At 43.0% G+C, this 22,336-nt stretch overlaps 1 protein-coding gene across 1 annotated transcript; it reads left to right on the top strand.

Annotated features, from left to right (window-relative positions):
• The first annotated feature begins 9,870 nt into the window (after positions 1 to 9,870).
• DUSP7 (dual specificity phosphatase 7) lies at positions 9,871 to 20,060 on the top strand. The gene is made up of 3 exons (XM_048490303.1): positions 9,871 to 10,783; positions 14,431 to 14,859; positions 17,666 to 20,060. Exons 1-3 carry the CDS (start codon positions 10,369 to 10,371, stop codon positions 17,971 to 17,973), a joined length of 1,152 nt encoding a protein of 383 aa, XP_048346260.1. The 5' UTR covers positions 9,871 to 10,368; the 3' UTR covers positions 17,974 to 20,060.
• The last annotated feature ends 2,276 nt before the right edge of the window (positions 20,061 to 22,336 follow it).

Genomic DNA, 22,336 nt, shown 5'->3' with positions numbered 1-22,336 from the left:
TTGGAAGCCCAGCTCAGCAACTGTCCAGAAAAGTTCCTCCTTTGATTCTGTCACTAACAAAGGAACAGTCAAACCAAAGAGCAACACATCAGACCTTAAATGACAGGATTTTTAAAAGAATATATTTTATATACTGTTTGTATGCATTTCCCCAATGTTCATTTAGCCCAGTACTACTAAGTCGACTGACAGCAACTTTGCAAGGTCTTTACCATTCTTCAGATGGAGACCCCAAGGACTGAACTTGAGGCTTCACAGATCACCAAAGAAACCAGCATTCTTTCCTGTCAGATGTAATAAATACAAGTTGAGGGGCTGTGCGGGGACATTTGAAAAATCTCACCCCACTGCTCAAAATCTCTGCCTCCAGAATTCTCTAGGCCCTGGGCTCTAACTTCACGTTGGGAAATTCCTAGAGATTTGGGGGTGGAGAAAGGTAAGGGTGGGGTTTTTTCCGAGATATAATACCATAGAGTCCACCTTCCACAGTAGCCATTTTGATCTCTGTGAATGGGAGCTCAATTGTAATTCTGAGAGATCCCCAGGCCCCACTTGGGGATTGGAAACCCTAGAATTCTCTCAGGGGCTTCAGCAGGCCCATTTTGCCTCTTCGCCTTTTTGTTTCAACTAACACTCAGTTGTCCTCAAAACTCTTTGCTCCTGGAGGATATTCAGTTCTCATCAGGCTGGGTTTTTTGGTAGGGGGCGGGGAAGAGTAGGTCTTTTTTTTGTTAGGGATTTGCAGTCATATTTCTCCCCCATACCAAAGCTGTGTGCCCACATTCATGTGTCATAGTAACTGGACCTAGTTTCAAATCTGGATTCTTTCACTGCACTCACACAAGAAGAAAGGTGGGAGGAGTGAGGTCTGAGCCTGGCTGCAAGTACTCAGGCCCTGGCAATTCAATATGATCCCTGAGAGCAGCCTTTGTCTACTGGTGGCCAGCTTTGGGGGCTTTCATCAGCCCCATGCAAGCCAACCCCTTCATGGTTGACTGGGGAGGGGGAAGGTGTGGTCCCTCTGTGCAAGTCTTAACCTCAATGGCTATACAGGGGAATCATTTCCAATTTCTTCTTCAAATGACACAAGTAGAAATGTGCCATTATGATAGTTAGAACAGATATAAATTGGACAACTGAAACTAGTTAAAATGGCGAGTCCAAGAAATCTCTTTGTCTTATTTAGGCTGTACGGTTGCAGAGTGTTTTAGGTGGTTTCGAAATCAGAAGCAGCTGGCTATCTTGTTTATGGAATTAGTGGGTATGTAGAATGTTCATTTTGATATGGTAGCATGATGCACTTAATTTTTACACATCTAAAATGCACCAGTGAATAAGGCTGACTGAGAAATTTGCAAGCCAATTTGCATGACTAAAAAAAGCAGTAGCCCTTTGGTAACAAGAATAATGGGTTGATGAATTGCAAACGCTAATTTTTTTACATCCTAGGAGTACACTGGAAGTTGTAGCTTCAGTGTTAGTTGATTCATGCTGGACACAGTTCAATCATAAGCTATATGCAAACTGTGGAGAAAAGAGACGTGTAGAGCTGTTTTGACTTTCTCAAATAAAACGGCATAAAACCCTGGCATAAAAAACCTTTGCCATGTCAGGCATCTGCAGTGCAACCTTACCAGAGTTATACCTATTTAAGCCCAAAGACTTCCATTGGCTATAGAGTCCATTTGAACCTGTGTGTTCAGGGTTATCTGTGGTTGATGTTAAATTTAAAACAACAACACAGTTTAAGTAACCCAAACTCAGTGCCAAGAAAAGTTGAATTAGGCAGCTTTTATCAGTGGTGCTAATCAATTATATTTGCACATGTTTGTTTATGCTTCTGTTAATCATGGGCAAAGAAACTGTGCAGGGAGCTAAAGCTCTGGATGCCAGAAGTCTAGCTGAGCCTTTGGCATTTCCTGCCCAATGTTAAGCCTATATTTGCTGTCAAATGGGTTGAATTCTGTCCAAGGAAGGAAGGAAGGTGATGTTTTCAGGGTGAATTCTGTACCCTCAAGTCAAATTCTGAATTGTCTAGGGCTTTTTAATTATTAAACACACTTGTATAAATGACTACACTGTGTTTCCTTCTAACATTTTGCAATATGTACATATTTCTAGGGGTAATTTATCTGTTGCAAAGACCAGGAATGTTATCTAGGTGGTACAGAGCTGGTGTGCACTTGAGCTGCCCACAAGTGCAAATACTCCCAAGTAAACTGTCTGCTCAGATGGAAGATTGATACTAGTTTGATGCTTGTGCACTACAGAGGAAGTTTGGGAAACCAGAAAAAAAAGTTCTGTATGTCTGAACAGTATTCTGGCCAAGTGACCTGCACAGCAGTACTGGGAATTAGATCCTGATGCATGTGCATCTATCCTTCTTCAAAACTGTTACTTGTAGTTCTTAGCTACAGGTAGGTAGGTGGCCCTCTGTCTGCAGAGAGGGAGGCTGACTGCTCCAGGTGATGTGGAGCATGTAGCATCCTTGTTCAGGCATGCTTCATAGTATACTGAGAAAACTCTAACAGTGAAATAGAAATTGCAAATAGGTGGACAAATGTGTCAGTTACAACCAAGAAGTATTGAGGTAATCTGAAGACTAACAGATTTTCGTGACATAAGCTTTATGGACCAGAGCCCACATTCAATGCATAAAGAATGCTGCATGCTGGCAGTCAGAGACAGAGGAAACAAAAGATAAACAGTCAGGTCAAAAGGCCAGCCAATGTAAAAAGCAGTTTATGACATTTCTCTGCACATTCTTTGCAATCCAAGATAAGCACAACAACCATTCATAATATTGGTAATAACACAATTGTCCACCTTTGCTAGACTGATCCAATATCTATCATGAGCAAAAAAAAAGCCCTTTATCTCAGTTCAGACCTAAGCAAATACAATTAAGCTTCTTGATTAATTCAGCAGTTTCATATTGGAGTATTTCTTTGAAGTTCTTTTATTAAACATTGGTGACTTTCAGCAGCAGCGTATCACAATGGATTGAAATGATTTCCCACTAGTTCTGAATGCTGCCATTTTAACCTCATACTTGTATCCATTGTTTTGTATAGCTACTCACTGTCATAATCTACATTAAGGGTACTGTGAACCTGTGATAATATGCATAATGTTGGAAGATCAGCAAGTGAACAATCCCTACCAGGGTGGCTGATGTCCTTAATGGAAGAGGACAGGGTTGACATTTGGGTTTGTTGCACAACCTGATTAGGAAGATGCATATTTAAACTGAGGGGCTATCTATAAATGAGAGGAAGCCTAGGCTTATAAGACAAGAATATTGTTATCCAGGATGGGGTGTGGATCATTGAGTGGTTTTAGTTTGGAGTTGCAGCTGACAACAAATGATATTTTGTACCTCTCTGTAGTAGTAGGTTATTCCCAGGAACCAGTATGGCTAGGAAAAGTACCCTGTTTCCCCGAATATAAGACATTCCTGGAAAATAAGACATAGTAGAGGTTTTGCTGAAGTGCGAAATATTAGGCATCCCCCAAAAGTAAGACGTAGCAAAGTTTTTGTTTGGAAGCATGCCTGACGAACAGAACGCAGAAAAATAAGACATCCCCTGAAAATAAGACATAGCTCATCTTTGGGAGCAAAAATTAATATAAGACACTGTCTTATTTTCGGGGAAACATGGTATGCTACTACCAGCTTCTGCTGTTTGAATGGTCACTACTATATGCACATCTTAGGCCCCTTCTGCACAGCAAATGTATAATGGGTTGCAGTCAGGATAAAGTAACCCGTTTTCCTGTTTTCGCATTCACATGCATCCACGCAGGCAGTGATTGGAGCCCATGGAAACAATCCGAGTTGGTGTTGTGCCTTTGCACAGAGATGTATCTTCTTTATTTACTTCCCACTGATGCATAGCTACACAATGCATGCACAAATGAACCCTCACAGCCATGCTGATGTCTCATGATACAACCATCTGCACCTGCGTAGCTACACAGATGTAAGCTGCACAAATTTTTAAAAAAGGAAAACAAAGGCAAACAAAGCACCTCTTGCTCAGTTGTTCATTCGCAAATGACCACAACACAGGATTTTTGAAAAGACTCTCTAATAGTGCGATTCTCAAAAAACCCAATTTAGGGGAAGTAACACGGGGCAGACTCGTTTTAGGGGTGGGATCTGTGTGAAGGCCCCCCCCCCCCGACGGTTCTTTTACCATCCTATACCCGTGTGTATTGGCCCATGTGGAAGGGGCCTTACATTTCACAGGTCTTTCTGTATCCCTCTGTGTTTGTGTGTATGTGACCTAGTGAAATAGACTGTAGTCCTGTATAGCTTGAAAATTGGTCAGAGTTTTATTAAATGCTGGTTGGTCCAAAGAAAAGAAAATGCCTTCTGGGGCCTAGCATAGCTTTTCCCAGCATATATTTTTGAGACAACGTAAATTATTTGTATTTAGGTGATTGAGAACACTATCCTAAGGCCAAACTGTATTCTGGGATGGCAATAACTAAGCCATATACTGGTGTAATGTGGCAATAGTTTGACACTGATTACTTCAGGAAAATATTTTATTAATTGCTGGGCTTCATATTATTTATTGTAAATTCCATATTTTTTTATAAATTTGGCAGGATTAAACTTTTAAATAAAACCTGCCTTCTGTGTTTTTTTGTTCTATGACATAAAACAGTTGTTAAATTTGCTACAAAAACAGGTAGATTTTGCTTCATTTTATTAGCTTCAGCAGCAGCAACACCATTTACCTACCAAATAGAGGTATATTCTGGTTTCCTTCCAAGTATACATTCAAAACTATAGCTAGTGAGCACTTTGCCTTACTAGTGTATCCATATGATACATTTGCAAAGTTCTTTCCTTGTACTAATACTTTAATTTTTTAGATATACATTTTAAGCATCTGGATCATCTATCAAAATATAGCCTCCGGAGAAGCCTTTTTGCAGTGTCTAGTGTCCCAAAATATTAAACACTGAGCATCAGGGGCCAAGAAGCAGAGGAAACAGGGAGGAATTGCTAATACTTTGGATCAGTTGTAATTCTTACAAGGATCATTATCAGCCCTTCAGGGCAAGCTTGCTGCAGACTTCAAGCTACCACATTCCTATCTGATATTCCATTCATTTCCACTGAATCCCCTTCCTGTGCTTGGTTTTGGGCGACTTGATACATAAGATTACAATAGCCCCTTCTTCCTCTTTGGGTAGGCTCCTCAGTCTACTCAAATAGTTGATTATCGGTAACTCTTTGTGAAAAGATGAGCGAAGAAAAGGAAGCGTTTTTTAAAAGCCAAAAATCAAGTGGAACAACAACGTTCTGGCAATCAAGGACTTAATATGTAAACAGCTACAGAGCTAGAATCCACTTGATATTATATAGGTCATGAGACAGAAGCATAGGTACTGCTTGAGGAACATTTTATACCTAGATTGATTTTAGAATATATACATATCTAATTTTGAGAATTTGTTTCTGTATCCAGATATAAGCTGCACACATGCAAAATTCCTCTTCCGTCCTTCAGCTGATGGAGGCAATTCATGTTATTTTACCAGGGCAAAGCAGTGCCAAGAAGCGCCTGACCCTTTTCACTTTAAGCCCCATGTAACTCCTTCCATCCATTTGGAATGCTCAGGACATAACAGACTTATAGTGGTAGAGCTCACTTAAGCATGTGGTGGTGCGCGGGCTTATATGCTTTCTGATGGAGAGAATTTGGTAACATTTGCAAATATATCTGCAAATGTAAGTCCCACTGAACACAGACAACATGTCTGACTCTCAAAAGCTCATACCCAAAAATCTAAGGTGCTGTGGGACTCGAATCTAGCTGTTCTTCTGCAGACCAGTGAGGCTAGCCTTGGAAACGGATCCAGGGTCTTTCTTCCAAATAGACATAGGGCGAATCCCCACTGGGAAAATAAACCATGTTCCTCCCGGTTCCATAAGATACAGCACCTTTTCATCCCAGTCTCTGCCTCAGTGCATCTGTTGAGGGGGTCAAAGGTAATCCCAGGATCAAAAACTATTTCCATGAGCCCGCAATCTACTCTACAGCTCTTTCTGATTGTGTTGGGGCAGGAACACAACCCCATGGCCCCTCCCCTCTGCTTGAGGAAGTTTTTAAAAAAATTTCTGGCTGCGCAGCTTTGTAGAAACATGGGAAGTTCTATTTTTTAAACTTTTTGACTGTGCAGCTTCATTGGTACACACACTCCGCGCTAGCTCTCCTCTTCTTTGTATATTCAGGCCTATGAAGCCACGACCAACACAAAACAAAACAAAATAAGCCCCTTTGCGTGCTCTGCGCCCATCCCACTGCGCTCTGATTGGTGCATGCCTCCTAAGGTGGGAAAAATAAACCATATTATTTTTCTGTTGCCTCCCCACTGATGTGGCCTCAACCCGTGTTTTTCAAAAAAGCTGAACCTTCTTGCTGTTTTTTGAAAAACGTGGGATGAGGGGGAGAGCGTATGCCAGGGCCAGGATGGAGCCAAGTTGGGCACTGAAGACGTGGGGACTCCTTGCCCAAACTGGGACTATTACCGTGAGTATCACATGATTTTTTGACTGTGAAGATTCCCCTATACACAACTTAAGATGGAGTATATGAAAGAAAATCCTTTCTTTCCTGTTACATATCTATATTACTGTATGTTTGGTTACATCCTGTCTTGTGCTCGTGTCTCCTCTCTGGTGTTGTGTCTGCTCAGACAAAGAAACTTTATAACTTCAGATGTGGTCACTTTATAACTTCAGATGTGGTCACTATCATGTAAGCAATGGCTGTCTGACTGACCAATAGCTAATCAATAGATCAGGTCATAAATAGTGACTTCAGCAACTTGTTTACATACAAACAGTTTACCCTTTTATAACTGAGTTGTAACAGACGCTTTCAAAATCTCCACAAACCCCTTGCCAAGTGTCAGTCACACAAAACATGCAAACACAATGTATCACGAAGATTCTCAAACTTCATCTTGGTTAGTGGCTTTCCATCTTGGAGATTCAGGTATACAGGATTCATTGGTATGCTCACTCCCTTAGCATCCATCATATTCACAGACTCTTATGAAGTCCACAATTGTTGAGCTTCTGGTTGAGAAGAAAACCTCCATCTTGGGTCTCTCCGTTTGTATTCCCAAATATTGCTGTGCTTCTCCCAGCTCGTGGGCTCAGTCTCTGCAAATTTGTATAACAAACATATGACATTTCTGATTGCTTAAATCACACTCAATTATGTGCATGCCACAATTTTGAACATGCTTCTTGACAGCATCATAATTTCTGTGTCCCAGTTGCAAATGTCATGCATAAAGACAGTTCTTGTGAGAGCATTCTCTCTCTCTCTTACTTGGACGTTTCCTCTTTACAGCTTCCAATGTTCCTCAAATAGAAATAGAGACCATCCTCTTTGGCCGATTTGCACGTCGAAATTGTTCTGTGGCTTATCCAGGGAGCATACCTGCTGCAGGGCTTCTCACCCTGCTTGTTCTCCACTGCTGCCCGGCTTTTTCCTCCGCTCAAGTCAGGGCCGATGAGAGAAGCCACAAATGTTTTCCCACAAGCCCGGGGCTTTCCCATAAGCACCACTTAAGGACTGCAAGCTCTTCCGCAGTCTCTTTCATGCACACGTAGGCAGCCTCCTTTTCCTGCGTTCGGATTGGCTGAATCTTGCCCCATTCCCCGCACTCACTTTCACTATTTTAGTTTTAAATGACTCTGAACAAAAAACAGGCACCCTCGCCCCCCCCCCCATCTAAAATCCTTGCATGTGTGACGGGATTGCTGTCCTCCACCCCCACCCCCACTCCCGGTCTAAAATCTAAATCTACAGTCCTTGTGTGTGTAAGAGAATTGCTGCCCTCCAATTTGCGGCACCTGCACCAAGGTTTCTCCCTCCATGCTTTTCTGCCCAAGGTTTCTCCCTCCTTTCTAAAAGCCAAAAACCTGACTTTTGTTTTTTTTTTCCACTGCAAGAGGGGGGCGCCAATTCTCAGCGTCTGTCCATTGGTGGGGTAGGACAGAGTGGCAAAGCAGGAAAACTGGCCCCGTTTCTGCTACGAAGGAGTTTTGCACGGCGGTGGAAGCCTCCAGAGCAACAAAGGGGCATTTCAAAAGAACCTCAACCTTTGCGGTTCAGGAAATTTGCGGAGTAAAGCCAATGCTGTGGGGCGGCTCCGGGGCAGAAACATGGCAGCCACGCTGCAGCACCGGGGACAGTGCAAAACTCCAGATTGCATTGGGGTATTCCCCGTGCCATCAGAGGAGCAATTTTGGCATGCAAAATCAGCCTTTGTGGTGAACTGCACTCCCAGTCTATGATCAAAGATCTTGTAACTGTTTTCTCTAAATACAGTCTCACATCCAGACTTCATCATCCTGGTTACAGAAATTAAATTGTCTGTACATTTGAGGCTGTATTGCCTGTTGTGTGTGGCTTCCTCTTTCTCAGGACAAGAGGCTCTGAAATGCCCTCGAAACTTGTTGTCTATTATCATTATTATTATTATTATTATTATTATTATTATTATATTTAATAAACCACCTACCCCCTAAGGGCTCTGGGCTATGTACAACAAAACAGTGCATTACTATAGTCTGGGGGAGGGTGGTCTATAAACCCAATTAATAATAATAATAATAATAATAATAATAATAATAATAATAATAATAATAATAATACAAAATATACGCGTGATATTAAAACCCTTAAAAACAGCAACATTAACACAACCACCATTGGTTGATCTCAATTTGTTGAGGGCGCCAAAGAATTTAGGGCCAAAGGCAGGGAATTCCCTTTGGGGGGAGGGGGAGAGGAAGCACTAGGGTACGTCTAGTGGAAAACCTCTAGCAGATTCTGCATCACACGTGCCCCCTTCCGTCCCGCGCTGCCGTCCTCATAGGCACTTGGAGCGATCGGTTGTCAATTACACAAGGTTGCGACGGTGGTGACAGTGAAATGTCTAGAAGATCCTGTGGCTTGAATGCTTTAAAATGTAGTTAGGAGCATTACAGGTCTCCTCTTCAGAGCCAGAAGAACTGCAGTCTATAAACCTAGAACAGCTCCATAGACTTCTATTAGACTAGTCTAAGAAAGAATAGATTATGGAATGTGGGTTTTCCGGGCTGTGTGGCTGTGATCTGATAGTTTATCGATTACTCCTAAGGAAGGGACCCGGTGTGTCCTGTTCTCCAGTCCTCTGCCGGAGAGAATGCAGCAGGGCGTTCTGAACACTGGAGCATCCCAGCACTGTGTACACAAGTACTATGCGTACAAGAGTCCTTCCTGTTCCTCTCCCCCTTTTACGTGACACGGGAGCAGTCCAGAGGCCAGGGACATGCATGCAGCACGCGAAAGAAACAAAGCGCATCCCCTTCTACCGCAAAGGATAAATTGCAGGCGTTCCTTTTGACCAGATTGCATAGAAATTAAAGTCACAGGAATGTCATAGGTGGCCCATAGCAAATAACCAGAAAAGCCATTCTTACTCTTTGCTCCTGAAAGCACTTTTCTGGATATAAGCCCCATTGAGTAGGATTGCTCAGTTGATCTAGGCTTCTTTTTTCTTTTCTTTTTTTGAAAGGGGTGGTGGTATTTGAGTTTAGGTATGTTTATTCTCAAGCAAATCTCGCGGGGCTCAAAGCAAAGGCACACACGCTGCAGGAGGAAGAGGTAAGCGAGGATGGTACAACTGCTTTGCTAGTGTTGAAGGCTGCTCAGAATTGCCTTCCCAAAAACGGGTTTAGGGGAAACGTCTGCTGCGTCCCCTTTAAGGTCCGCCTCCTGGGCTTGCTCTTTCCCGCCCAGGTCCCGCCTCTTGCAACCCGATACGCCGATTCGATGGCGAAGCCCCTTTTTAATTGAGGCTGTCAGGCAGAACCCGCGATGAAGCGAGCGGGAGGATGCCGCGGCTGCAGCAGCGCCTTTAACCGGGGCAAGGAGTTGCCTTTCCAAGGGAGGGAAAAGTGAGCCACGAAGCTTGCAATCGGCAGCCAGGATCCTCCTCTCGGAGGTGGGGAGAAGAGCCACGCCGTTCGCCGTGTGTGTCCCCCACCACCACCACGCACACACCACTTCCAGCTCCTGCAAGTGGAAGGAAACGTCTTTGCAGCAAGCAGGAGATCGAGAGCACGATAGCGCCGATCTGCTCGAGCCTCTGGATCACTAAATCAGGAGACCTCGCGGATCGCTTTTTGTTTTTATTGTTTTTTAGCGACGCTTTACTTTTCCCCGTCTCCAGCGGCTTGGGGAAGGCTGCAGGGCATTTCCTCCCGGCCACGGCGACTGGGTTTCCCCGCCTGCTCATCTCGCACTCCCCTCCCCCAATTCTGGCCTCCTGCCCCGTGCGTTCCTGATGAAAAATCACATCTGGGGCAGCTCCCCCAGGGCTCCCATGGCTGCCGCGATGCCGTGGAAGAGCGTGGAGTGGCTGCAGGAGGAACTGGAGTCCGGCGGGGGCAGCTCTCTGCTGCTGCTCGACTGCCGTCCCCACGAGCTCTTCGAGTCGTCGCACATCGAGACCGCCATCAACTTGGCCATCCCGGGCCTGATGCTGCGGCGGCTCAAGAAGGGCAACCTGCCCATCCGCTCCATCATCCCCAACAACGAGGACAAGGAGCGCTTCGTCAAACGCTGCAAGGCGGATACGGTGCTGCTGTACGACGACGCCACGGCCGAGTGGCAGCAGGATCCCGGCGTCCCGACCTCCGTGCTGGGCCTCTTGCTGCAGAAGCTGCGCGACGACGGGTGCAAAGCCTTTTACCTGAAAGGTGCGCTGGCGGGGAAGGGAGGGACGACCCCCCGGGAATCCACATCGGGATTTATGCGCGCCCCCCTTTCCCCTCCGGAGTGGCAGCAGGCTGCGGGTCTTTAGCTCCCAGTCGGAGCCACTGGCGCGATTCCCGCCTAAGCCTCCCCTCCCGCCCCGCTTAATCTGTCATTATGTCCACGTTTCCCTCCACCAGCGGTTCCTGGGATCGCTTGTAAGCACCGCCGCCATGCGTGCCTGTGCTCCAAATCTTAGCGCTTTCTTTCCCCACTTCCTGAAAATCCCTTTTCCGGTCCTGGGGGGCTATGGGCTGCTCCTTCTAAGAAAGCCTTCTTCCCCAGGTTTAAAAGGACATTCTTATTATTTAAAAACAAATAAAGAAGGTTTCCAAAAGGGATTAAGGGTTTTTTTTTGGGGGGGGGGGGGTTGGCCGAAGGATTAAGGTCTTCCATTAATCTCCCGTTGATGTGTGTGTCTGAGTGTTTTGAGGCAGACTGGGTCCATGTGCTGAGACATTGACCACTGAACCTCGGGGCTGCGCTTACATTCCCCCCCTCTCCGCTAAAAAAAGGAGGGAATCTTTCCCTCTCCCGTGAAGTGCGTGGGAAGTATTAGTCCCTCCTACTTCCCTTCTGGCACACACTGGAAAAAAGGACTATTTCTGTCAGATTTCTGTCTGTGAATCGAGAATTTTCAGAACATAAAACAAGTATCTTTGTGGAATCTGGTTTGGGAGAGTTCTGTGTCTGTTTTTAGCTGGTTTTCCATCTACCTTTTGCAGTGTATCTGATTTATTACCACCAACCTTTAAAAAGGATTTGTGGTCAACTATCTGTTTCTGATTTTCCCCATTCCCCCCATAGCCCCCTTAACAGATCTTCAGAATTTTTGGGCAAAGGAAAATGGGAAGGCATGTAGAGCCTGGTTTGTGGTTGTAACTTTGTGTGCATTGGCAGACTTGCTTGAAATACAGTTTTTATATATATTTTACTGCCTGAGAATAGTTGCTTTGATTGATAATTAGGGATATGGTCATTTGGAGCTTGTCTGTCATTCTCAAAACCCCTATCTGATTGGTGATTAGTCCCTGCCTATTAAGGTCAGATCCAGGTGTTTGTGTACATGTTCCAGCTGTGAATGGGAGAAACAGGGTTGGCTGGCCTTGCCTCTGGCAAAGAGGTTGTGTTAGGTGACATGTCTGGTTCTCTGTTTCCTTTTCATCTCTCTGAATGAAACCTATTTGAATGGTGATCTCGATTCATTAAATTCCCCATTCAGATCTAGAACAGTTTTCTCAGAAAGGGCATTGCTGTGAGTGAGGCTGCCCAGGAGAGCAGGGATAGCTCTCACCAATCATTACGGTCACTGGGTGGCAGGGTTGAGGCAGAAATGGCAGGCGACACTGAATCAGAATGATCCTTCTCAATAAAATCTGTTTTTTTAAATGGGATTTCTGTAGTGGAGGGAGGAGCAAGACTTTTGGACAATGTATGGGCTCTAGAGGAGGGATTAAACTGTCCCTATGGGTGGTGGGATTTTTCTTGCCTACCGTAGACTCCTCAGGAGCTGAATTAAAGCTGCCTGAACATTTCTTGATTCAAAAAACATTATTTTTGACTGAGTGCACTGCCCAGCCTTTTCATCCCTCAGTAGTTTATTATTATGTTTTTACTTCTTGAGAGGTGTAGTATTTAACCTTTATTTTATACTTAATCTCTCTCATGGCTTCCCCTTCCCCTCCTCCTGTAGTTCTTAACTTATATGTAACAGAAGAAAGAAGAGTTAAAGCTGCTATGTTTTTCTCCCTTCCCTTTTCTGGGGCCTCAGTGGGAAATGTTTCCAATTAAAATTCCAAAATGGCTTCTCCATATTGTCTTTCTCTTTGAGGAGAGGAAAAAGGGAACCTGTTTTTTTTCCTTCATGAATGAATATGGCAGGGGCTGTGTACTCTGTTCAGTGACCTTACCGCAGCTATGCCCAGCTCCTTAAATTTCCAGGCGACTTTTATAATGGCACTGTTTATCAGATTTAGATAATGATGGTTAAATACCCATTAATGTACATTAAGGAGAAAGTAACTTTCCCTTTTCCTAATTGCTAAATCAAAATGAACCTTCGAAAAAACACAAATAATTAGGAAGAGAAATAGTTTCTGGTGTTGGCTGTGCATCAGCAAGGCCTCCGATTTACTTAAATTTGAAGCATATGCTTCAGGTCTCACATTGGCATTTTTTAAACTGACAGTTGTGATCTTGCTGCGAATGTGGCGCAGTGCTAAAAATTTCTGATTTTAAAACTGGAAATTTGACTGCCCTTTTCTCTTATCCTTGTCCCCAGAACTATTATGTTATTGTCAGCATGTGGGGAAGGTACTATCTTTAAAAGTAGGTTCATATATATTTGCCTGTATTTAGTTCTTTATTTCAAGTATTTAGTTATTTTCATAATATCTATTGCCCTATCAAAAGCTAAACTGACTTTCCCTCAGTAATGTCTGTGGGAAATTAATGTGAACCCTATTGTTCTTGAGATGAGACTTTATTGTTGAGTTTCTGTGTTTTTCAAACCCAGTAGCTGCTACATTTCTAGCAGTTGTATAGGAATCCTTCAACAGGTAAAGCTTTCCCATCATTGCACCTCCAGGCATCGATGGCTGATTTTCTGCCAGTTTCATGTCTGTCAAAGGCACAGAGGTCCTGCTAGGAGTGAAAAAAGATAGCTATGTCAATTGTGCTCAGTCGTTTTCTGATTGACAGTTTTATTCACAAATCAAGCTTGTATAACACATGTCAAATCTGTGTCTGTGGGTTCCTACTTCAGAATCAGGTAGTAAAAAAAACCTGAGTTCTCTAGTAACCTATTTCTTGACAGTTCTACTTCAGATTGCAAAGTGTGTGTGTGTGTGTGTGTGTGTGTGTATATATATATATATATATATATATATATATAGAGAGAGAGAGAGAGAGAGAGAGAGAGAGAGATATTTCTCCATACTGAACAATTCTTCTAATTAGAGAACTAAGTAATGATGTGAAAGATTCTACAACCCCATGATATGGTAACATTTTTATTTTTTTAGTATTCAGTGAAGCAAGCCTCTACCTGCAGTTTGAAGTGGTGTAGGCCAGACTTGGGTTTTATCACATTTGGGTGAGAACTACACCTGAGTGGGACAGGAAAAAAGGAGAGTCCTGCAGTGTAGGCTGGGTATAATTGACTACAAAGTGAAGCATTCATTTAAAAGGTCTTCCTTTATAGGCACTTGCTGGGGCATCAGCTCTTTATTTATTTATTTATTTATTTATTTATTGGACTTCTAATTTATTTATTTTTTGGATTTCTCTTGCTGTTCTGCCTTTAATATTTCATATGCCTGCAGTGCTGTAGTTAACTCCATGCTATGAAAGGGCATGAACCAATCAAGCTGCTGTACCAAGTGCAGTAGTTGGGTAGACTTGTATTTCTTGGACACTTGGCAACCTGAAGTGCTATTGAAGAGGAGGCATGAGAGAAAAGGGTGGGGAGCCAACCACCTGATTTTGTCATTCTTACTACTAGGAAAAAAATAATTGAAAGTACTGTGTTCCTTTGGTAATAAGCATCTTGTTACCTTTAGCAGTAAGTGGTATTTTCTGTTTATTTTCACAGGTGGATTCAACCAGTTTCAGACAGAATACTCAGAGCATTGTGAAACCAGTCTTGACACCTCTTCTCCCACCAACTCTCCCCCTGCATCAGTTCTTGGTCTGGGTGGGCTGAGAATAAGCTCCGATTGTTCTGATGGGGAATCTGATCGGGAGCCAAGCAGTGCCACAGAATCTGATGGAAGCCCAATCCCGAACAACCAGCCTGCCTTTCCTGTCCAGATTCTCCCTTACTTGTATCTGGGCTGTGCCAAAGATTCCAGCAATCTGGATGTCTTGGGCAAGTATGGCATCAAGTACATCCTGAACGTTACTCCCAACCTTCCCAACATGTTTGAGCATGATGGAGAATTCAAGTACAAACAGATTCCCATCTCGGATCACTGGAGTCAGAATCTCTCCCAGTTCTTTCCTGAGGCCATTGCTTTCATTGGTAGGTGTTGGACATCCTGTTGTTGACGGAACAGCCCTTTAGCAATTAGTATTTTTCCATAAGTAGTCTAGAGCGTTCTTTAACTGCTTCTTCCATTCTCCTTTGGTGAATTGGTATGTCCAATTTTACACCTCCCGGTTCCTGGTGAGTGTGCCAGTATTTGGTACTGAAGTATAACCTACATAGGCTATAGATTAGTTAATTTAATTGGAGCAAAGATCACACACTGTGAAACTTCTAGGGATATGTCTGCACATGGTAGATTTGGAGATCAGCTTGTGTGTTTTATACATTTTCCTCATATATGTGCTGTTAAAATTCTACGTCCAGTCAACCATGTCAGTGTTGATGTGGCTGACGAAGAACTATTGAACATCTGCTGTGGTTCCCTAGTCTGATGTTGAAGGTAGTGGGGCATATTTTAAGATTCAAACAATTAATATGGGCCAGGCATTCAAACAATTAATATGGCCAGGCATTTTGGGCCTCACTGTTGTTTTGTGTCAACTGTGAGTGTGGCCATGCATCAGGATATCTATAAACAGAAGGGGAAGATCAGTAGCAGGTGGTATGCTGTCTTGCTGGAAAGATTATTGACTACTCTTATGAAGCAAATGCTGAATTTTCAGGAACACTTTCAAAGCTATTGAGATAAAATAATGCAAATACACCCCTGTGTACTTGTTGCTAGATTACTAAATTTAGAACTGTCCATGTTGGAAACATGATGGTTTATTCACACGTGCAGGTTATCTTGGTGCCAAAATTACCAGGTGATGAGTATATATGCGTGAACCAACTGGTAGACTGGTGGATGTCATGAAGATTTATTTTTGTACTTTGGAGAAAATCCTCATGTAACCATCAAAAGTGAATTGCGAATCTCTGTGTCTAAATGGGAACTTGCTAGCATCTCTTTAGATTTCAAAGATGAATTTGGTGCAGGAACACAGATTTTATTGGCTCAGGGCGGCTAATAACTTGCTTTTTACAAATGCACTGACTTTCGTGTCTGCTTTCAGGATCCTGAAAAGAAACCCGGTTTTATACTGCTAGTCAGGGGGAAGGCACATAGGAGGTTGGATCTCTTCCTTGTGCATACTAGACTAGATTTGTTTGAAGGTGGAACATTGCTATTATAACAGAAGCCTCAAGCATAATTTTTAGACTGGTAGTGCTGCTCTGTGTATAGAATGTGTACTGCTTAGAAGCTTGGAAAGTGCGCAGAATATGCTGTAATTGGCTCATAATGTGGCACATATACTAGCCACAGATGTGTTTACTGTGGTAGAAGCACTGGGCAAATGTTGATGTGCCTGGGCATACAAAAACATGTGCCAGGAATGCTCATGTTTTCTGTGTTCCTTTTTCTAGACAGCTTTCCTGTTGTAAAACTAACACATGAGGAGGCAAAGGCAAGCTGGTGTCCAAATGTATTTAGACATATTTTACCACAGATTTTAAAAATCTGTAAGATCTATTCCTTTAACTGCATTCTGTTATCAGTTTATCAGAACCTGTTTTTACTTGAAGGCTTGCTGCTAGAGTGTGATATTGAGACACTGCCTCAGTCAAAAACATCCTTCTGTGGAAACCACACTTTGTGCTTTTGGTTTTTCTGACAGGAAATAATTACCTCATTCATTCACTATGAAACCCGAATTCGGGAAAAAACACCTATGAACACCAGCAGACCTCAAGCTCTTCAGCTAGATAAATGACTGAGCTGAACAGCCTTTGTTTAGTGGCTTGTACAGTGAGGTAGTACAAGAAGTCAAGTGGTTTCATTCTGTATTTCCCTCTTTCAGCTGTGTAGCTTTTGATTTTCCGCTGTTCATAAGAAAACAAGATGCGATCTTCTACAGAGCAAGTCCAGTCCAAGTGCTCTTACACTGGAGTTTAGGATTGAATTGCAGGGTAGCTAGATGATAGTCCACATAGGCCTCAGTGTGTGTCCTCTAAAATTAATCCTGGGGACATTAATGAAATGACCTTCTGAGTGTGTATGGTTACATTTGTGGCCTTTGTCATTTGGGTCATGGTGTTGGTTTACTTAAGAAGGGATAACATCAGGTCCTTGTCCTCCATTGTCAGTTACATGGAGATGTCATTAGTAATCCTTTACAGTGTCTTTAGCCTTGGGAAATGTGTTTCTTTGATCATCATTAAAATGCAGTTAGCCTTTCTTACCTGCCATTCTGTGCTTAAATGTTTTTGTTAAAAAATGGTAATTTTGTGGGGAGTGAGAAAAAGTTATCATTTTTAGTAAACTTCAACTCCTGCGTGAAGCTGGCTTTGTGTTCAGAAAATGAGGAGCCTCCACAAGCTAGCTAATGTGGCCTGTGTAGTAGCATTTAGTCATGTGTCAATTTTGCAGAATCTTGGCTACCAACCAGAATTTTGCTTAATGCTAAACATTGTTGAGACTGGAGAGCTCTGAGCCTCCATCTTAACAAGACACAGGGAGTACAAGTCTGGCATTGCCTCTCATTCTTATTTCCTTGTCTTTTCCACTATTTCCTGCTGCATGGAGATGATGCAAGATTTAAAGAACTAATCTTTGTAAATTGCCCTGGCTCTGCGGTACTAGCAGCCACTATTGATGTAACTGTACATAATATAAGACTTGCAGATGACATTTAGTTGAAATGGTAGTTGTATGTGGATATGGCTTAGCTTAGTCCTTGGTCTTGTTTTTCAGTCTTTAACTGAACAAGGTAGAGGCCAGTTTCGAATGAGCCCTGAGTCAGTGAGGTGACTTCCTTGGTACAGAATGCTAATCCTCCCTCTCTTCTCCTGATTCCAGATGAGGCCCGTTCCAAGAAATGTGGTATCCTTGTTCACTGCCTTGCCGGCATCAGCAGATCCGTCACAGTAACTGTTGCCTACTTGATGCAGAAGCTCAACTTGTCTCTGAATGATGCCTATGATTTTGTGAAACGGAAAAAGTCCAATATCTCCCCGAACTTTAACTTTATGGGCCAACTCCTGGATTTTGAGAGGACTTTGGGACTCAACAGCCCTTGCGATAACTGCTCCCCCAGTGAGCAGCTCTACTTCACCACCTCAACAAATCACAACTTGTTTCAGCTGAACACTTTGGAGTCCACATGAAGGGGATTTTCTTTGGGGCTCCCTGAGCCTTGAGAAGCTTCTCTTGATCATTTCAAATTCATTAAAGGAAAAAGTCTTTCCGGTCAGCCTTGAAAGAACTGGTTTCTCCAAGCAGAGCTGTCTAATTGCTGCTTCACTGAAAAGGCTTATGCCGTTTATTAGTATTCTGATGCTAATCAAAATGAGTTCAGAGGAGTTACCTTATCAGAGTTATTTAAGGTGAGGGATGGCCTGGCATTCTGAATGCAGCTGTTACTGGCAATAACTGCTTTCCTGAGTGTGTAGAGACTGATGCAGTACACACAACATGTGCACACCACACTTGCATGCAAAAGCTGCTTGTGGGTATGTGACCTGGGACTGGAAAGCAAAGGAGATCTTCAAGCACTTGGCAACCTTGACCAGTAAGTGTTGACCTGAGACTGTTGTTTTAAAAATCCAGTTTACTTTTTTACAAGGAGGTCACCTTTACTCTTTCTTGGGTTCAAGCTCTTTTTAAATATGTACGTTCCTGACTGTTTGTACAGACACGGTTGCAAAACCAGTATTTTATTCTGTTATTGTTCAATTTCATGTTTTTAGATAAAGGAGAAGAATCAAATGTTTCTATTGACCAAATGCATTTTGCACACTTTGTAAAGCCTTGATTATATACTGGCATGTTACTGGGTACTGGGGGTGAGCGAGACAAGACACCTTGCTGCTGCTGTTGGCATCTGGGTGGAATTTTCATGACTTGTGTGAGCCAGTTGATGGTAACACCCCCTCTACCATGCCCACAATTTCTTCTGCACTGATCAGCCAAGGTGACTAAGCGCCAATGTGCATTTTCTTAAAAAACACCACCTTTGCCAAAAACAAACAAATCCACACCCCTATCCAATTCCTGTTATCACTCTGTTTGGTGTTATCTGAGATTGCATCTTGCCTAACCTCCAACCAGAGCTGGCAGAAGCAAGTTTAAGGCTCTCAGTTGCTCTGCTCAGCCTGTTATGACTGTTATCGTCACCCAGCTGGCCTGAAATCATTCCAGCTTCCGAAGCAATGAAAATCTTTTCAACAATGTTGGCATTTATCTGGCACGCTTGCCCTCTACTGTGGTGGGAGGAGCAGCATGGCGGTGAGGCCAAGTGCAGCCTGTCAGCCTGCTATTTAAGTAGGCTTGTGCTGAGTAAAGACTCTTCAAGTGCAGAATCCCGGAGGGTGTTGAATTTGAACCAGAGGAAGGCAGGGGATTGCACTGTTGAGAACGGGGTGATGAAGCAGCTGATACCTAAAGCCACTGGAGCTTTTTGGTGAATTTTCGTTTTCTGGGTAACTTCTTTGCTGTGCCTTCTACAACAAGAAGACTTGTTTATATTTCTCACTAATGTATGGGGAGTGGTGGGGGGGATACATCTTTATTATACTGGAAGAGGGAGAAGTGGTGCTTATATTTTTTTCAGGAGGACTGAACAGACAAGGAAAAAATGTATTGGCTTCAGGGTAGTCCCTCCTTTTTTCCCCCGCTTCCCTTTCCACTTTCACTCTCAAAGTAACTATAAGCCACGGATTTTTTCCCTAAATATTCAATTTTATACTTTTTCAAGAAATGACAACTATCTTCATGTGAACGAATGTTTAATGCTGTCTCATCAAGAAATTGTGGTGTGTTTTTTGTTAAATATTCATTCCAGATTATTGGAATGAACTTTTTGTCAGTTTGGTCATTTGTTCTTATTTTTTTAAAAAAAATGTAATAATGTTGGGGTTGTTGGGGTCATCAGGGCAAGAGAAGTGGAGCACTGTGTGTGGATGAGCAAGCAAATGGGGATTCTCTTAACTGCATCTTACCTCAAGGAGGCATTTTATTTTTTCAGGGATTTAGACTGTGCATCTGTATCTTGTTAAGCTGGTTTGTATTAAGGCTTCCTGTGCCAATGGTGGTCTTCTTAAAGATGCATCCTCCTCGTATAAATGAGAGTTTGTTAGTGAGACAGCTTTGCTTTCTGTGTTATGAAGGAAAAAAAATGAGTGACCCTATATATCCTGAACCCAATATTGGGACTCTGTTTATATTGCAAATAAATATTATTTTTTCTTTAAAACCATGTTTCTGTGTTTAAATACGTGTGTTGCTAGTTTGGTTTCCTTCCTTTAAAAAAAAGGAAACACGATTCTCTTTGTTTTGAACCCACTTGTCTGACGAGGACTAGTGTTTGCTGGACACCGTTCATGTGGTGGTTGGCTTTACACCGTTTAATTTTCAAGGTCTGTGGTCAAGTTTGGGGAAAGGAGTCTGAATTAACGAATAAAAAGCAACTGGAAAGTCCTGACATCATATTTCTGGCAGAGATGCAACTTGTTGGCTGAGTACATGTGCCACAGGCTTCTATTGTTGGAACTTTGCCAGTAGCGTCATTAGTGGATATGGGTGGGTTATGTCTCTTAACATAGTTGGGAGTTTGTGTTTGAAGGTGTATTTACCACTTAAAATACAAAACAGAAGTCCATAGGCTGTATTGGTACCTAACACCAGAGCTAACCCAGCCTTTTGGGTTTGATCCTTGGGTAAGCTGAGCTTTTGACAAAAACAGTGCTGAAGAGGTTGGTGGGGAGAGGGCCTGGGGAACAAGTGTTTATGACCTGTGATGGGATCATGCATCTTGCTGTTTCATTTGGCAAAGGTGAGCTGTATTTTGGATGCCTCATGAAATCATACTGGAGAGAAGCTCAAGTTCATGTTAGCTTCAGACCCAGTCCATCCGGCCTTGAAGCAGCATTTCTGACAGGAATCAAGTCTTGAAGTAGCCACACATGTACAGTTCAATGTGCAATAGCCACACACCACCCCCTTGGGAGCCAGTTTTCATTGCATTTTTAAGCAGAGAAAAGCTCCATTTTGGTCAGTCACAGCAGACATCTGTTATGACTAGATATAAATACAATGAGAACCTAAGGAAATAGAGGGCTCATAATGGGGCACACTGTGAAGATGCTTGTGGTCGCAACTGCATGCCAAGACAATCACATTTCCTGTGTAGTTAGAAGCCTTCCTGGGCGAAAGTCTTACCTGACCCACTTTCTAAAAACATTTGGCAGACTCCAGGAAAGGTGGCAGATGCCTTGTTGGAGACCCCTGATTGGACAATAGCCACCAACAACAGCAGACTGGAAACCTAATTTCTTTCTGTCTCATACCACTTCTTGTCCTATTATATCCTTCACCCTATGCAAGTCTCCACTCTTGATCTCTCAAGTCACATAGTTTTGGTCAAGGGTGTCAAAAGTTTCTCTTACTTTAGTCAGTTCCCCCATCCGACCACAAACACGAGGACATGTTTTTCCTTTGCTGTGAGAGGAAAAAGCCTGCTCCCAGCAGGCACCAGCAGTACAAATGGTGGCAGTCGTGAGGACAATTAGCTTGCCTCTTTTGAACAACAAAGTGGGGCTTTTAAAAGCAAATACCTGAAACCAGCTTAAACCAGAGTTCTTGTGCTGGTCCAGTTGTAACTATAGTGACATTCTCTAGAATCAAATGGCCCCTGTACCACACAGTCAGTGTTTGTAAGTTGTGTGTGTATAATTGTTGAAGAAGCCTAGAATTTCAGCATGTGATAAGAATGTCCCTCTGCTTCCCTGGATTTCAGTCGTATCCATAGACTGTAAATATTATCATACCATATGGCTGGTCCCCAGAGATTACTGGCTTCCTATGTGGTTAGAGCACAGGCTGTAGTAAATTTACAAATGGTAATCAAATAGGACGATGCACATTTCTGTAGTTACCATCAGAGTAGCCTATAAATCTGGTAAAAGGGAGGATTAAGCAGTCAAGAAAAATAATGCGATGGAGACAGAAGAAGAGGCATTTTGCTGGATTTTATGTTCTGACTGACACAACTAGCAAGAAGAAAGCTTAATCACCACCAACAAGACTCGGATTATGTCTGATTCCCCAGGTGTGCGCCACCAAAGTGTGTTTGGCCTTCACTCTCTTGCTGATCTTGCAACAGTAATTTATTTATTTGCCTTTGGTACTTTTGGTCAGTTTGAAGGAGGGAATTTGGCATTCCAGGTCAGAGCAGCTGTATCTTTTTGCAAATCCATCCTTTTCTGTTAATGTTTTACCCCATATGCTGGGGATGGGGGACAGAACAGAGAGAAGAATAAGAAGAGGAAAAATAATTTGCCATTTGGTTGTGGTGGGTTTTCCAGGCTGTGTGGCCGTGGTCTGGTGGATCTTGTTCCTGACATTTCGCCTGCATCTGTGGCTGGCATCTTCATAGGTGCATCACAGAGGGAAGTCACAGCCCGGAAAACCCACCAGAACCAGTAAAATCCAGCCGTGAAAACCTTTGACAATTTGCCATTTCTATATACC

This window comes from Sphaerodactylus townsendi, linkage group LG03, assembly GCF_021028975.2.
Source record: "Sphaerodactylus townsendi isolate TG3544 linkage group LG03, MPM_Stown_v2.3, whole genome shotgun sequence".
Taxonomy (NCBI): Eukaryota; Metazoa; Chordata; class Lepidosauria; order Squamata; family Sphaerodactylidae; genus Sphaerodactylus; species Sphaerodactylus townsendi.
This window is presented reverse-complemented; position numbering and strand designations above follow the sequence as displayed.

Excerpts from the sequence above, each read along its gene's own strand:
- DUSP7 (XM_048490303.1), top strand. The coding sequence starts at position 10,369 with ATGAAAAATCACATCTGGGGCAGCTCCCCCAGGGCTCCCATGGCTGCC. Across the intron at positions 10,784-14,430 it reads CAAAGCCTTTTACCTGAAAG|GTGGATTCAACCAGTTTCAG; the intron begins GTGCGCTGGCGG and ends TTATTTTCACAG. Across the intron at positions 14,860-17,665 it reads TGAGGCCATTGCTTTCATTG|ATGAGGCCCGTTCCAAGAAA; the intron begins GTAGGTGTTGGA and ends TCCTGATTCCAG.